The sequence below is a fragment of the Aquarana catesbeiana genome, linkage group LG12, assembly GCF_042186555.1.
Source record: "Aquarana catesbeiana isolate 2022-GZ linkage group LG12, ASM4218655v1, whole genome shotgun sequence".
NCBI classification, from domain to species: domain Eukaryota; kingdom Metazoa; phylum Chordata; class Amphibia; order Anura; family Ranidae; genus Aquarana; species Aquarana catesbeiana.
The window spans coordinates 81,473,353-81,487,950 of record NC_133335.1 but is presented as its reverse complement, the minus strand read 5'-3'; the positions used below and the strand labels follow the sequence as shown (position 1 = coordinate 81,487,950).

At 43.6% G+C, this 14,598-nt stretch overlaps 1 protein-coding gene across 1 annotated transcript in view; it reads right to left on the bottom strand.

Annotated features, from left to right (window-relative positions):
• MYO15B (myosin XVB) overlaps positions 1 to 14,598 on the bottom strand; it is a 233,436-nt gene that overhangs the window by 74,863 nt on the left and 143,975 nt on the right. Inside the window, exons 19-22 of the mRNA XM_073608123.1 lie at positions 12,658 to 12,745; positions 5,620 to 5,773; positions 5,392 to 5,501; positions 1,602 to 1,661 (exon numbers count right to left, since the gene is read on the bottom strand). Coding sequence (XP_073464224.1) covers positions 1,602 to 1,661; positions 5,392 to 5,501; positions 5,620 to 5,773; positions 12,658 to 12,745 — 412 coding nt within the window. The remainder of the gene's footprint in view (positions 1 to 1,601; positions 1,662 to 5,391; positions 5,502 to 5,619; positions 5,774 to 12,657; positions 12,746 to 14,598) is intronic.

Sequence of the window (14,598 nt, the reverse complement as noted above, 5' to 3'; positions counted from 1 at the left end):
TTGCATACTCAAGATGTGGCCGAACCGTGTTTTTTAAAGTGGTAGAAATAAAGTCTTCTCTCGTGAGTAAATTCAATTTTTAGTGCATACTAATAGTCTACTTTCTCAATGCAGCTTGGCATTGTATGCTATTGGTGAGCCTGTGATCTACTAGCAACCTCGGATCCTTGTGCATCCTTGATTCCCCGTGAGATTTTTGCCCTAGCCAGAAACTTGCATTTATATTTTAGTTCCCAAGTCCATTACTCCCTCCTCTACCATATTTGGAATATATTTTTGGGGGCGGTACCTAGTTTTGACAGGTACCCGCTACCACTTCCACTCCTTCCTCCCTCCCCGCAGTGTTCTGGGACAAGTCACAGTTCCCAGAAGACTGCAGGACAATTCAAAAAGCACAGCGTGGCTCGTGCGTGTGCAGTGGGAAGCCAGCTGTGATGCCACAAGCAGCATAGCCAGCTGTCCACAGTTAGGATGCTGATGCCAGGAACCTGAAGTCCGAAGCTACAGGGTTTGTAGCTGCTGACTATTTTTTTTCAAAGTGGAGAACTGCTTTAAATAAAGTAGGTCTTCTTGTAAAGTTGCTATGTCCTGTTGTAAAATTATTTCCCAAGTTCAACAGGATTGTCCCAGGACAGAACCATGGGGAACCCCACTTATCATTCCAGACCATTCAGAAAATATGCCATTAATCAGCATCCTCTGGATGTGTGCCTGCAACCATTTTTCTATCCGGGTACATACAATACTGTCAATTTCAAAAGACATGAATATGTAAATTAAGCATTTATGGGGTACTGAATTAAATGCCTAAGCAAAATTTAGATACACTACATCCACAGGCCTTCCACTATCCAAATTATCTCCCTATAGAATGTTAAGAGGTTGGTCTGGGAAGAACAATCTTTCATAAATCTATGTTGGTTACTACTAATGATACTATTTTCATCAGCAAATTCTTGGATATGGTCCCTTATCATTTCTTTCAATAGTTTACATACTATTGATGCTAGGCTGACTGGTCTGTAGTTTCCAGGTTTATATCTCGGACATTTTTTGAATACTGGTACATTTACTTTTCACCAATCAGTTGGTATCATTGTAGTCAGCAAGCTGTCCTTAAAATTTAGGATTAATGGTCTGGCTATTGTGTGGCTAAGTTATTTTAGAAATCTCCAGTGTAAGCCATCTGCTTCTAGTGATTTATTCAGAATATGTTTTTCTAGTTTCTTTTTTGAACACAGGTTTCTGTTAGCCACAAGGGTACATTCAATATAATGTTATTGACATTACTATCTTGTAAAAATAACTAAATTTATTTTTTTCGTATTGAGGCATTCAAAAACAAATACTGCATTTTGGCCACTAGATGACGCTTCAATCATGCAAGATAGTTTTATAACATAGCATATGGAACGTTTTGCTGTAGCTGAGCGAATGTGTGTCATATTTGTTCATCGAACGGTTTATACAAAGACCCCAAAGTACTGGTTAGTTGTCTTTGACATTTCAGATTCACCTGTTTGATGCCCAAAACTCTATAATATTCACACACATGGAAAATATTTAAATTAAAAAAGACTGCATCTGGTACTATCATTTACCTGCTCACACAGAAGGTTCAAATAATATGGATGAGTGAATTTTTCTTTCGGATAGAAGATCTGCCAAGAAAATTATTCACAATTAGAAGATATCAATGTAAACATCACTTAGGAAGTTGCTCTTATATGCTTAAAAACTGGAGCAGTTTTCAGGTGCTTTAGCGCTAGAAATAGCCCTTGCTAAGCGCCTGAAAACCGCCTCCCATTAATTTAAGTGTGTCTTTTCACACTGGGGTGATGCCCTTGCGGGACATTCCTGAAAAATCCTGCAAGCGCTTTGAAAGCGCTGCACAACTGGACTTTTTACCCTTTTTTTGGGTAAAAAGCGCCCCGCTAGCGGCCGAAAAAGCGGTTCTTTAGCGCTAACAGCCAGCGCTTTCAGTGTGAAACCAGCCTAATGCCCTGTACACAGGGTCGGATTTTCCAACGGAAAATGTGTGCTAGGACCTTGTTGTCGGAAATTCCGACTGTGTGTAGGCTCCATCACACATTCTCCATCGGAATTTCTGACACACAAAGTTTGAGAGCTTGCTATAAAATTTTCCGACAACAAAATCCGTTGTTGGAAATTCCGATCGTGTGTACACAAATCCGAGGCACAAAGTGCCACGCATGCTCAGAATAAATTAAGAGATGAAAGCAATTGGCTACTGCCCCGTTTATAGTCCCGACGTACGTGTTTTACGTCACCGTGTTCAGAACGATCGGATTTTCCTACAACTTTGTGTGACCGTGTGTATGCAAGACAAGTTTGAACCAACATCCGTCGGAAAAAATCCTAGGATTTTGTTGTCGGAATGTCCGATCAATGTCCGACCGTGTGTACAGGGCATTAGTGTTCCTGACCACTGCCCCATTCCACTATTGCAGCACCTCAAAAATCATTGGCAGCTCTGCTTAACAATGTGTTATACAGGGCCCCAATGTGCACCCATAAGAACTAGAAATCAGTACCTGACAGGGTCCCCCAACAAACCGCCCCCCTGCCCTGAAAACAATCAAAACAAATCAAAATAATATTTTTGCTAAAAATACACTAAAAGCATTAGTGGACACAAACACAAGATAACTTACAAAATTCCTGCTAAATCATGCTAAGTCTTTGGGCTCATTCATATGGGCTGTGGCCAGCGTGAATCAGTGGTTTTTTTTTCTGTGGCTGGATTTATGTGCAGGCAGCCTATGTCACTCTGGGGATGTAGCAGCCACAGGTTTGACAAGCACATGGTCACAGGTCTGCGGCCCTCAACAAAGACAAACTGCATTTGGGGCCAATCACCCAAACCTGTACACTTAAAGCGGAGTTCCACCCAAAAATAGAACTTCCACTTTAAGGGAGGTGACCCTCTGACATGCTACATTTGGCATGTCATTTTTTTTTTTGGGGGGGGGGGGGGGGGGAGCGGATACCCTCTTTTTAGAGGGTCCAAGCTCCCACTTCCTCCTGGCGCACCGCGGCACCAGAAGGGAGATCACCTCTCCCCCCTCCCTCTAGGCAATCATCTGGGACACAGGTCCCAGATGATTGCCCGGCCAATCACAGAGAGCGGCGCGACTCGCACATGCGCAGTGGGTGCCCGGCTGTGAAGCCACAGCCGGGCACCCACAATTACAATGCCGGCGCCGCAGAGAGGAGGGGGAGACGAGCGGGGCTTCGTTCCCCCACATCGATGGACCCTGGGACAGGTAAGTGTCTGATTATTAAAAGTCAGTAGCTGCAGTATTTGTAGCTGCTGACTTTTAATTATTTTTTTTTAAGCAGAACGCTGCTTTAACAGATTAGGACCCAAGGCTATATTTATACAGCCGCTGCATCCCCATAGAGTAACAGGCGGCTTCAGCAGCACAAAGAAACCACTTATTAATACTGTATGGGCCAGAGAACCCATGTGAATGGGCCCTTAATTATGTGTTTATTATTTTTTACAATCTTATTTATTATTTTTTTACACAATCCTCAATCTATAGCTCTGCAGGATCAGCTGCACAGAATGAATGAACAGGAGTAGCTCTGTACAGTTTGCTGTGCTTCAGTTATGAATGAACATAGTAAGTGATCCGTACCAATCACTCACTATGTTCATTCAGAAAAGGATAGGGCCAGTAAATATTACATATTTACTAGCCCCACCACGCTTTCCATCCTGAAACACCTGCAGCAGCCAGTGGGAGGACAGGAAAACAAGTCACCAGCGTTGCAGAGGGAAGGGGTACCAGGAGGCCCCAGGCAGGAGAAGGAAGGGGAACCTGGACAGGAGGAGGTGAATGGTGCGGTGGGTGGCATTTACTGGAAACGATTCCCTGTAATTCCCCCTTGCAACAGCTGAATGCTGGCAGGAGGGAGAACTACAGGGGATCAGTACCAGATAATGCCACCCCTGTGGCACCGATCACCCCCTCCTGCTCAGATTCCCCCCCTCCTTCTGCTTGTCAGCTTCCCAGGCCCCATACAGGAGGACCAGTGGTACCCTCTTATTGGCGGCTATATATATATATATATATATATATATATATATATATATATATATATAAGAATGCTGTCAAAAATATATATATATTTTAACTGTTTATTTTCATCAATTTACAAAATGCAAAGCGTATAAACAGAAAAAAAAATCTAAATCAAATCAATATTTGGTGTGATTGCCAACTTGGCTTCAAACCAGCATAATTTCTTCTAGGTACATTTGTACAGAGTTTTTGAAGGAACTCGGCAAGTACATTACTCCACACATCTTGGAGTGGAACTAACCACATTTTAGGCTGCCTCAAATCCTTTTGTCTCTTCATGCAATCCCAGACAAACTCCATGATGTTGAGATTAGGCCTTCGTTGGGCCAAACCATTACTTCCACAACTTCTTGTTGTTCTTTATGTCGAAGATAATTTTTAATGACATTGGCTGTATGTTTGAGGTCATTGTCCTGCTGCAGAATAAATTTGGGACCAATCACCTGCCACCCTGATGGTATGGCATGATGGATAAGCATCTGCAATGAGGACACCATTTATTGGGCAAGGTTGAGGACCATAGATGTAGGGGGTTGGCCAAGGAAACTTAATGCAGTAAATGAAAGACACATCAGGCTTACTTCCCATTTGACATCGGAAGATGTCCAGCAGTGCCATCAGCACAGAACTGGCAGAAACCAGTGGGACCCAGGTACACCCATCTACTGTCCAGATCAATTAGGCCAGAAGTGGTCTTCATGGAAGTATTGTGGCTAAAAAGTCATACCTCTGACATGGAGACAAGGCGAAGTGACTCAAGTATACAAGGAAACATAGGAACTGGGGTGCAGGAAAATGGCAGCAGGTGCTCTGGACTGATGAGTAAAAATGTGAAATATTTGGTTGTAGCAGGAGGCAGTTTGTTCGCCAACGGACTGGAGAGCGGTACAATAATGAGTGTCTGCAGGAAACAGTGAAGCATTGTGGAGGTTCCTTGCAAGTTTGGGACTGCGTTTCTGCAAATCGAGTTAGAGATTTGGTCAGGATCAGTGGTGTCCTCAATGCTGAGAAATACAGGCAGATACTTATCTATCATGCCATACCATCAGAGAGGCGTGTGATTGGCCTCAAATTTATTCTGCAGCAGGACATGACCCCAAACATTAGAAACTTTCTTCAGCGTAAAGAAGAATAAGGAGTACTGGAAGTAATGGTTTGGCCCCCTATACGATATGTATATATCAGTGTCCTTTAGTAAACTGAATGAATGCATTGCACTGGCACTTCCCCCTTGTAATGGGACAGTGCCTAATTTTAAAAACTTTCTCTATAAACTTACTTCCTTCCGCACATAAAGTCTCCAGTTCACATCACTGTAGGAGAAGTAAACACTGGCACTATGTTTGATGAGAGCTGACTTGGTGGTGTGGTCACCTTCAAGAGTTCTCCCTGAAAGCAAAGGAAGTTCAATTGGTAAAATGAATACAACGGAATGCTTTTGAAGAGGAAATTACAGGATGTTTAGAAAAAAACTGGTCATTCAGAAAATCTTGCCATTTCTTTTTACCTGCACCTTTTGGAGCCTGAACTTCTGGGGCCGGTGGTATCAAACCAGATGCAAACAGACCCAAAAGTGGCTTTTGCTTCTCTCGAATAGAATTTTTTGTCTCACTCTTTCCTGTAGGAGGAAATGGAGGAGGTGGTGGTGGCTTTGGAGCATTCTTAAAAAAAAGAAAAGAAAAGGATTTATTTGTTTTGTGCAATGCTTTTACAAATGTGTTGATTTAAAAACAAATTTCATTCGGGGAGTTCCCTTCAACTAAGCAGCATTCAGAACTTTGGGCAGCAGGAAAGATAAGCATTCATGTTTTCCTTTGCAGGGACAGAGTTTACTGGCACTTTTAGTTACATGACAAGGTTGCTTAAAAAAAAAAAAATCAAAATTAATCAGAAGACAAAAGTGGGCAAAGGAGTAAATGAGTGTGTTACAAACAAAATGCAAAACATAGCAACCAAGGCCAGGTGTATAACCCTCCACTCCACCAGCTTCACCAGGCCCAAAGTCTTGTGCCTCCCCTCTCCAACTCTTTTAAAGTATAACTAAAGTAAAAACTTTTTTTTTTTGTTTTTTTGTTTTTGACAGAGTGGAGAGGGATTAGAACACCTACCAGTTGCTATTGCTGTCTGTGCCCCCGTTTAGGAGAATCACCCACTATTTGTCCTGTTTATCATTATCAATGAAAGTAAAAGTAAAAGCAAATCCCAAATTTTGGGTTGTCCCCAGAAAAGTAATAGAGCGAAATCTTCTAATGGGGACACTAGTTCTGGTGACCTGGGGGTCCCCAAAATATTCCCTATAACCACTTCAATACCAGGCACTTTCGCCCCTTCCTGCCCAGGTCAATATTCAGCTTTCACCACTGTCGCATTTTGAATGACAATTGCGTGGTCATGCTACACTGTACCAAAACATTTTTTTTATTGTTTTGTTCCCACAAATAGAGCTTTCTTTTGGTGGTATTTGATCACTGCTGGGGTTTTTTATTTTTTGCGCAACAAATAAAAAAAGACCAAATTTTGTTTTTAAAAAAAGGTTTTCTTTGTTTCTGTTATAAAATTTTGTAAATTAGTAAGTTTTCTCCTTCACTGATGGGCACTGATGAGTCTGCACCGACGAGTACTGATAAGGCGGCACTAATGGGCACTGATGAGGTGGTACCAATGAGGTGGCACAATTGGGCACGGATAGGCGGCACTGATGGGCACCAATAGGTGGCACTGGTATGCAGCACTGATGGGCATTAAATGGGCGGCACTGAAAGGCTGCACTGATGGGTACTTATGGGTAGCACTGGTGGGCACTGATAGACACTGATGGGTCAGAGTGTGACGAAACGTACGTCGGGCGTGTTGACGTGCTGCAGATTCCGTCTCGGACGGGTGTTCGCTTTTTAGCTGGCCGGCTAACTTTTGTTTTTATATGACCTACTAAATGTAAGTGCAATTTTTATCTACCTTTTAATAAACCTAAGCAGGATTACACTATGTTGCCCTTTCTTTCCTTCACATACCCCCTGTGAGAACCGAGTATAACTGGAGGGGTACCTCCTCATATGAATGTTCCCTGGGACCTGACTGATAATATACTCATCCATAAGCTGAAGGGGTGCGGTGCCGTTTCATCTACAAAGGCCCCGACCGGGTTAAGGTCGCAAGCTTATATTAGCTTGCCTTCTGGTAAGCGCACAATTTTATCAGTTTGTCACATTGGTGCGGTGAAGGTCTCATTTATCCAACTGTACTTCATTTGGCAATCGGGATTGTTATCCTATCTCCCCTCATCAGTCCATTTCTTCTGTTGGGACTTATATCTGGACTGTTTTTTCGTTTACTGATTTTGGGACTAATCTTCATGTGATCAATTCCTTATTCACATATTTGATATAATTTATTAACACTTAAATAGGTATTTTCACTTTATATATCTGTTTATCTATAGAGTAACCTTAAGGTAATCACTATCACAGCGCTGCTCTTTTTTTGATTTTGTTTACTGAGTGTGTGTATCCCACTTTTAGCGGCTGCTTTTTTGTCAATATTGATTCATCCTTTATACACTTGTTTTGTTCTTGATTTGTAGGGTTTTGGTCATCTAATGTTATATCAGTGTTTATATCCAGCGCGGCTGTTTTCTTTATTTTTATTCCTAAACTGATGAGGTGGTACCAATGAGGTGGCACAATTGGGCACGGATAGGTGGCACTGATGGGCACCAATAGGTGGCACTGGTATGCAGCACTGATGGGCATTAAATGGGCGGCACTGAAAGGCTGCACTGATGGGTACTTATGGGTAGCACTGGTGGGCACTGATAGACACTGATGGGTGGCACTGATGGGCATCACTGATAGGGAGTCATCTGGCAGGCATTGTAAGTGGCATTGACTGGCACCATTTGTGGGCACTGATTGGCATATTTTGCCACTGGCTGTCATCCCTGGTGGCCATGGGTGGCATACCTGGTCATCCATCCGTGGTGTCCAGTCCTGGTGGCATCCCTGGTGGTCCAGTGTGGGTATCTGCGGGGTGGGGCTGCGCTGATTGATTATTATCTGACAGGAGAGACACCATACGGCTCTCCTCTACTCGCGTCTGTCAGATGTGAGTAAGGAAAAGCCGATACACGGTATTTCCAGTTTACATTGTGATCAGCCATGATTGGACATGGCTGATCATGTGGTAAAGAGCCTCCATCAGAGGCTCTTTACCGAGATCTGTGTAGCAGTGTGTCAGACTGACACGCCGCACCACAGATCGGCGCGAAAGTCAGGATAACTGAACCACCGCCTGGCCGTCATTTTGCTATAGGCCAGGCAGGAAGTGGTTAATTTGCAGAGATTTCCTCTCACTTTCTTTGGCTATGGGACAGGAAGTGAAGAGAAATCTCCTCAATGGGACAACAATGGCAAAAATAAACCTTGCAGGGGTTATAACCCTCCCTTACTCTATCCAAAATAAAAAATAAAAAGTTTTGCCTATAGTTCTACTTTAAATTGGCTAACCTCAGTACCACACTAACAAGATCAGATGTTATAACCCCTCACACCTGCTCAATTTCACTTAGTGTCCTTTGGAGAATGAATATCTTTTTTCTTTTTGCTGAATTTCTTGCTTGAATTTTAATAGTTTTTTTTTTACTATTAACAGCTACTGGGAGATTCAGGCTGGATATTGGAACTCCTGGAAGTCTATCTAGTTAGCCAATGAGCGCAGATTTTTCCCAATTCATAAAGTGTTCTCTCTGCATTGGTCCTGCAGTCAGGAGTGACAACCTGCCTTATGCCGCGTACACACAAACGGATTTTTCGGCATCAAAGGTCCAATGGTCTTTCCGACGGACTTTCGACGGAGTTACGACGGACTTTCGAACGACCGGACTTGCCCACACACGAACGGACTAAAGTCAGTTTGAAAGTCCGCTGGTTTGAACGTGATGACGTACGAAGGGACTAGAATAAGGAAGTTCATAGCCAGTAGCCAATAGCTGCCTTTGTGTCCTTTTTTGTCCGTCGGACTAGCATACAAACGAAAAGATTTTTCGACCGGACTCGAGTCCGTCGGAAAGATTTGAAACATGTTCCAAATCTAAAGTCCGTCTGATTTTCGACAGAAAAAGTCTGCTGAAGGTCCGATGAAGCCCACACACGGTCAGATTGTCCGACGGATTTGTTCCGTCGGACCAGTCAGATTGAAAAGTCTGGTCGTGTGTACACGGCTTTAGTTTCAGTTAGCACAGGACTCTGCTATTTAAGGCAGGTCAGTATTTTCTGGAGATTCTTTGCAGTTATCAGGACCAGAGCAGTGGAAGTTCATCTGCATAGTTGCCAACACTCCCGAACTGCCCGGTACATTCACGAAAATCTGACAAATGTCCCGGTGTGAGTCCCAAAAATGTTGCTTTGTCACGGACAGCTGAGCTCACCATGAACTGAGTACTGCCAGGCGGGGTGGGAACTATCACATGCGGCACACTGACAGATCCCTCCTCTGGCTCCCCAGCTGCAGAGCTGTTCAGCGGCTCAGGGCTCTGATTAATGCCGAGGAGCTGATGCCCGCCTCCTTCATTCAGGACTCGTGAGGGGGCGTGGCCAGCCAAGGGGTGATATCGCCTGTCGTTCTCGGATGGGGGAGGGGGGGGCTGGGGGCCGGCCTCAGGGATGATCGTGCGGTCCTTCTGAGACAGAGAGCAACATGGAGGTAAAAAAAATTTAAAAAAAGTCTCTGAAAATGCCGGTATTTATTTTATGCAGCCAATGGACTGTGAGAAATGGGGTTGAAAGCTGCTCTGCCCAATTTCTCACAGTTAGGACAGTGCTACAGGAAAAAACAGATACCATCTTGATCTTTGTCAGCTTTTATACTTCTGTCTCTAGAGATTTAGATATTAGCTGACAAAGATCAAAATGGTATCTGGTTTTTCCTGTAGCACTGTCCTAACTGTGAGAAATTGGGCAGAGCAGTATTCAGCCCAATTTCTCACAGTCTCTCCTTGCTGACGCCCAGTCCTCTGCCCTGCTGACACCCAGTCCTCTGCCCTGCTGACGCCCAGTCCTCTGCCCTGCTGACGCCCAGTTCTCTGCCCTGCTGACGCCCAGTCCTCTGCCCTGCTGATGCCCAGTCCTCTGCCCTGCTGACACCCAGTTCCTGATTGGCGTTAGAAAGTGTAATACACATGTTGATCCCCTGGTTTAGACTTCCACTTCAATTTTAATCTTTATAATGTTGGTGTTACAAATACAGTAAAGCCTTGGTTTGAGAGTAACTTGGTTTGAGAGCGTTTTGCAAGACAAGCAAAATTTTTAAATAAATTTTGACTTGATATACAAGTGATGCCTTGATATACAAGTAGCGTCATGTGACAACTGGGTATAAAACAGAACAGAGGTGCCTCTAAGTGTAGCAATATGGTTACATTTAATGAAGGTACAACATTTAGCATCTCACATGGTTGATGATTAAAACAGGCACATCTAAGTATGCAGGCATCCAGGGTAAAGCTGTCCACATAGACCATCTTCCACACCACCATCAACGTCATCCCTTCCATGAGTGCTTCAAGCCTCGCTTTCAAATCGCTCTACTGCAGGGTAGTCTTCCTGGTCACGATTGCAGACTGACAGCAGTGAGAGCCGGCAGTGCGGAGAACAGTCTATGTAGACAGATTTTCCCCGGATGCCTGCATACTTAGATGTGCCTCTTTTAATCATCAACCATGTGAGTTGCTAAATGTTGTGCCTTCATTAAATGTAACCATATTGCTACACTTAGAGGCGCCTCTCTTCTCTTTTATACTCTGTAGTTCCTGCTGGATTTTGCTTCTAATCCACTTGTGGAGGGTGCCATTTGTGGATGGGCATTTTATGGTTTTATTTTCAATTCGCAACGCACTGCCTAGAAAACGCACACGTTTTTTGGGCAATGCGGAGTGCGAATGCAACGCACATATGTGAACCAGATGCATTCAAACAAATAGATTTTAAAATGTTATGCGAATTGGATGCGGTGTAAGCTGCACCCAATTCGCATAGGTGTGAACCGGACCTTAAAGTCCCTTTTGTGTAGAGCAGGGCTCTTCAAACTATGGCCCTCCAGTTGTTCAGAAACTACAATTCCCATAATGAAAAAAGTAAAAAAAAAAGTAAAGTTTTACAATGCCTCATGGGATGTGTAGTTCTGCAACAGCTGGAGGGCCGTAGTTTGAAGATCCCTGTTGTAGATTATATAATTAAACTATTTGACTTTGGTTGTTGTGCAGGCTTATGAATTGCAAGATGAAGTGCCTCCTCTTCATGGTAAAGCCCACTCCACTAGGGCTATGAGAGCTTCTTGGGCTTTCAACCTTTTAAATTTGGTTGAAAGGTTCTTCAATGGCTGTTTAATGTCCTTGGTTTCCCTTTTGCTTTGTTTTCTCTTTGCTGGAATGGTTCGCCTGTGCTTGTTTTGATGTGCTCGCCCCTCTGTTTTGGACTGCTTTTGGACATCCCTAGTTTGGTTTTTTATCATCAAGCTGTGTCCCTCAATCGGCGATAAAGAAATTAGGATTTTGGTACTTACCACCATACAATCCTTTTCTTAGAGTCCTTTGAGGGACACAGCTCCCTCCTCCTATATGTTATTATTTTCTCTTGGACTGTCATCAAAAACTTAAAATGTGTGAGATCAGAAGGCTCAAAGCCTCGAGGGGGCTGGCCTTCCGTTTTCTATGTGCCCAGCATTCATTTCTTCCTTAGGCAGCAGTATAACCCTTGGTTAATTATCATAGGGCTGTGCTCCTCAGTGGACTCCTGGAAATGGATTTTACAGTTATGCCCCGCACACACGGTCGTATTTTCTGACGGAAAATGTTTGATAGGTGCTTGTTGTCGGAAATTCCGACCGTGTGTAGGCTCCATAGGACATTTTCCATCAGAATTTCCATCACGAAAAATTTGAGAGCTGGTTCTCAAATATTCCGACGACAAAATCCGTTGTCGTAAATTCCGATCGTGTGTACATAATTCCGACGCACAAAATGCCACGCATGCTCGGAATCAAGCAGAAGAGCAGCACTGGCTACTAAACTTAATTTTTCTCGGCTCATCGTACTTGTTGTACGTCACCGCGTTCTTGATGTATGGAATTTCCCACCTACTTTGTGAGACCGTGTGTATGCAAGACAAGTTTGAGCCAACATCCGTCGGGAAAAAAACATGGATTTTGTTGTCGGAAAATCCTATCGTGTGTACAGGGCATAAGTATAAAAGTCCTGTTTTAATTTACACAGTAATGTGTGACTGACAGCGACATGAGGAGTGATGGCTTTGTGCCTGCTGTATGCCAAAGCCCACATTTGTCACATTTTACACCAGGGCTGATTGTTATATTTCAGTGAAAATGTTCATGTATTGATTAAAGCACTCAATTTCTGACAGAGAGGATACTTTTATCAAAATAGCTGTTATATCAAACAATCATATTGTTTCTTGTATGGCCATTAATGCACTTTCACATCCCAACTGCTCTTTAAACTGTCTTATTGAATATTCCAGTTTCTTATTGGCCTTACCCCATCTGGAGGGGGAGCAGCATTCCGGAGTCTCTCTAGGGCCTCCTCTTTGGGATCTTTCTTCTTTATGAAGGTTTGGGCTGTTCTCCTACAGTACAATGAACAAAGGATCACACAAGCCATAATGGCATTAATTCCAAGAAAGCAAAGATATCTCAATGGCTGTTGTCTAGGTTTATAAACGGATTACTCTCTCCCAGCAGCCTCTTCTGCTAATCCTCAAAAACCCTACTTACTTAAAGTTGTAGTAAACTTCGTTTTTTGGCTTGTACCTACAGGAAAGCCTATAAAAAGGCTTACCTGTAGGTACAATGAATATCTCGTAAACTTGCACTGTTTAGGAGATATTCACACTGCATGCAGCCGGTGACGTCAGCAGTGCATGCACTCTGAAGGTCCGGCCTATTGTGCTGGACCTTCAGAGTGCGTGCCGTAAATGAGGGCTCCCATGCGCATGTGCGGGAGTGACTTCATCGTGGCTTCGGCCACTCATGTAGCCGGAAAAACAAAACCAGAGAATTTCCTGTTCAACTTACCGACCAGCCTGCAAACAACCAAATTTTTCTGTCTAACAGGATGTGTTAAAAACAATTGTTTAGTCTGAACACATTTGCGAATACATGCGAAAGCTACAGAGCCCCATCAAGGCATCCTGGTATTTTCTGTAGTCCTAACTCTAAATTTTGAGAGCCCCCACAGTGGAAGCACATGCATTATAATGGATAGGCAGAAGGCAGGTAAGCCTGGAGGGAATCCACCCCTCCTTAAAGGCACAGGGACGCACTGGACACACAGCACATAGCACTCTGGCAGCAAAGGTGTCCACCAATAATCAACAGTACAAACAAATGGCCACTGCCCTTGCCTATAGCTGGCCTTTGCAAATTTGCAAACACTTGTTTTTAACGCATACTGTTACACAGGAAAATGTGGTTGTTTGCAGGCTGGTCGGTAAGTAGAGCAAGAAGTTCTCTGTTTTTTTTTTTTTTTTTCCGCATGCGTTGCTCTTCCATGTGCTCCTTGCTGCAAAAGGCCAGTTATAGATGAAAGCAGTGGTCAATTGTTTGTACTCATGTAGCTGCAGGGCGTGAAAACGGAAGGAAGACCGGGTGAAGATGGAAGCCCTGTCAGCGGTGACAACGCGCCGCTGGGGGTGGGGCTTCGTTTTAAGGTAAGTCTCGCAACATGTGCTAGTATGCGATGCATACTAGCACATTATGCATTTGTCTTACAGGGGAAAGTTTCTTTTTTTGCAGCAGCAGCAATTTGCTACCACTTTAACTGATACTGTCTCCTGTTCACCTGTCCTCCAGTCTGCCATTCTTTCCTGCATTAAATAGCTGTTTAGATTATTCCCAAATCTCTCTAACACTCTGCTCTCAAGATATAGACGCTAGTGATTCAGTTTCTTGTGTCTTATGTATTCCTATCAGTTAGCTTGCATCCTCCTATCTTTAAAGCAAGCCTATAATGTATCCATGCAAGGCAAAGCAACAGGATTTTTTTTACACCCCCCACCTTCAGAGTAGCACATACCTTTCCCCCCCAGCCATTCTGTTCAGCCGAAGAAGAAAATAATCAGTGTGTCTTGGAGGTATGGCACTGATGGAAAGACAGTCATCGGGCCAGTATATGCTCAAACAAAAGAAACTCACAATTTACACCGACAGGGAGAGGAGCAAAGGTAAATATGGGCTACCGGGAAGGAGGGCCTTATGCTCTGTACACGCGGTCGGATTTTCCGAAGGAAAATGTTCGATGGGAGCTTGTTGTCGGAAATTCCGACCATGTGTAGGCTCCATCGAACAATTTCCGTCTCAAAAAAAAAAAATTTCCGTTGTCGTAAATTCAGATCGTATGTACACAATTCCAACGCACAAAGTTCCACGCATGCTTGGAATCAAGCAGAAGAGCCGCACTGGCTATTGAACTTCATTTTTT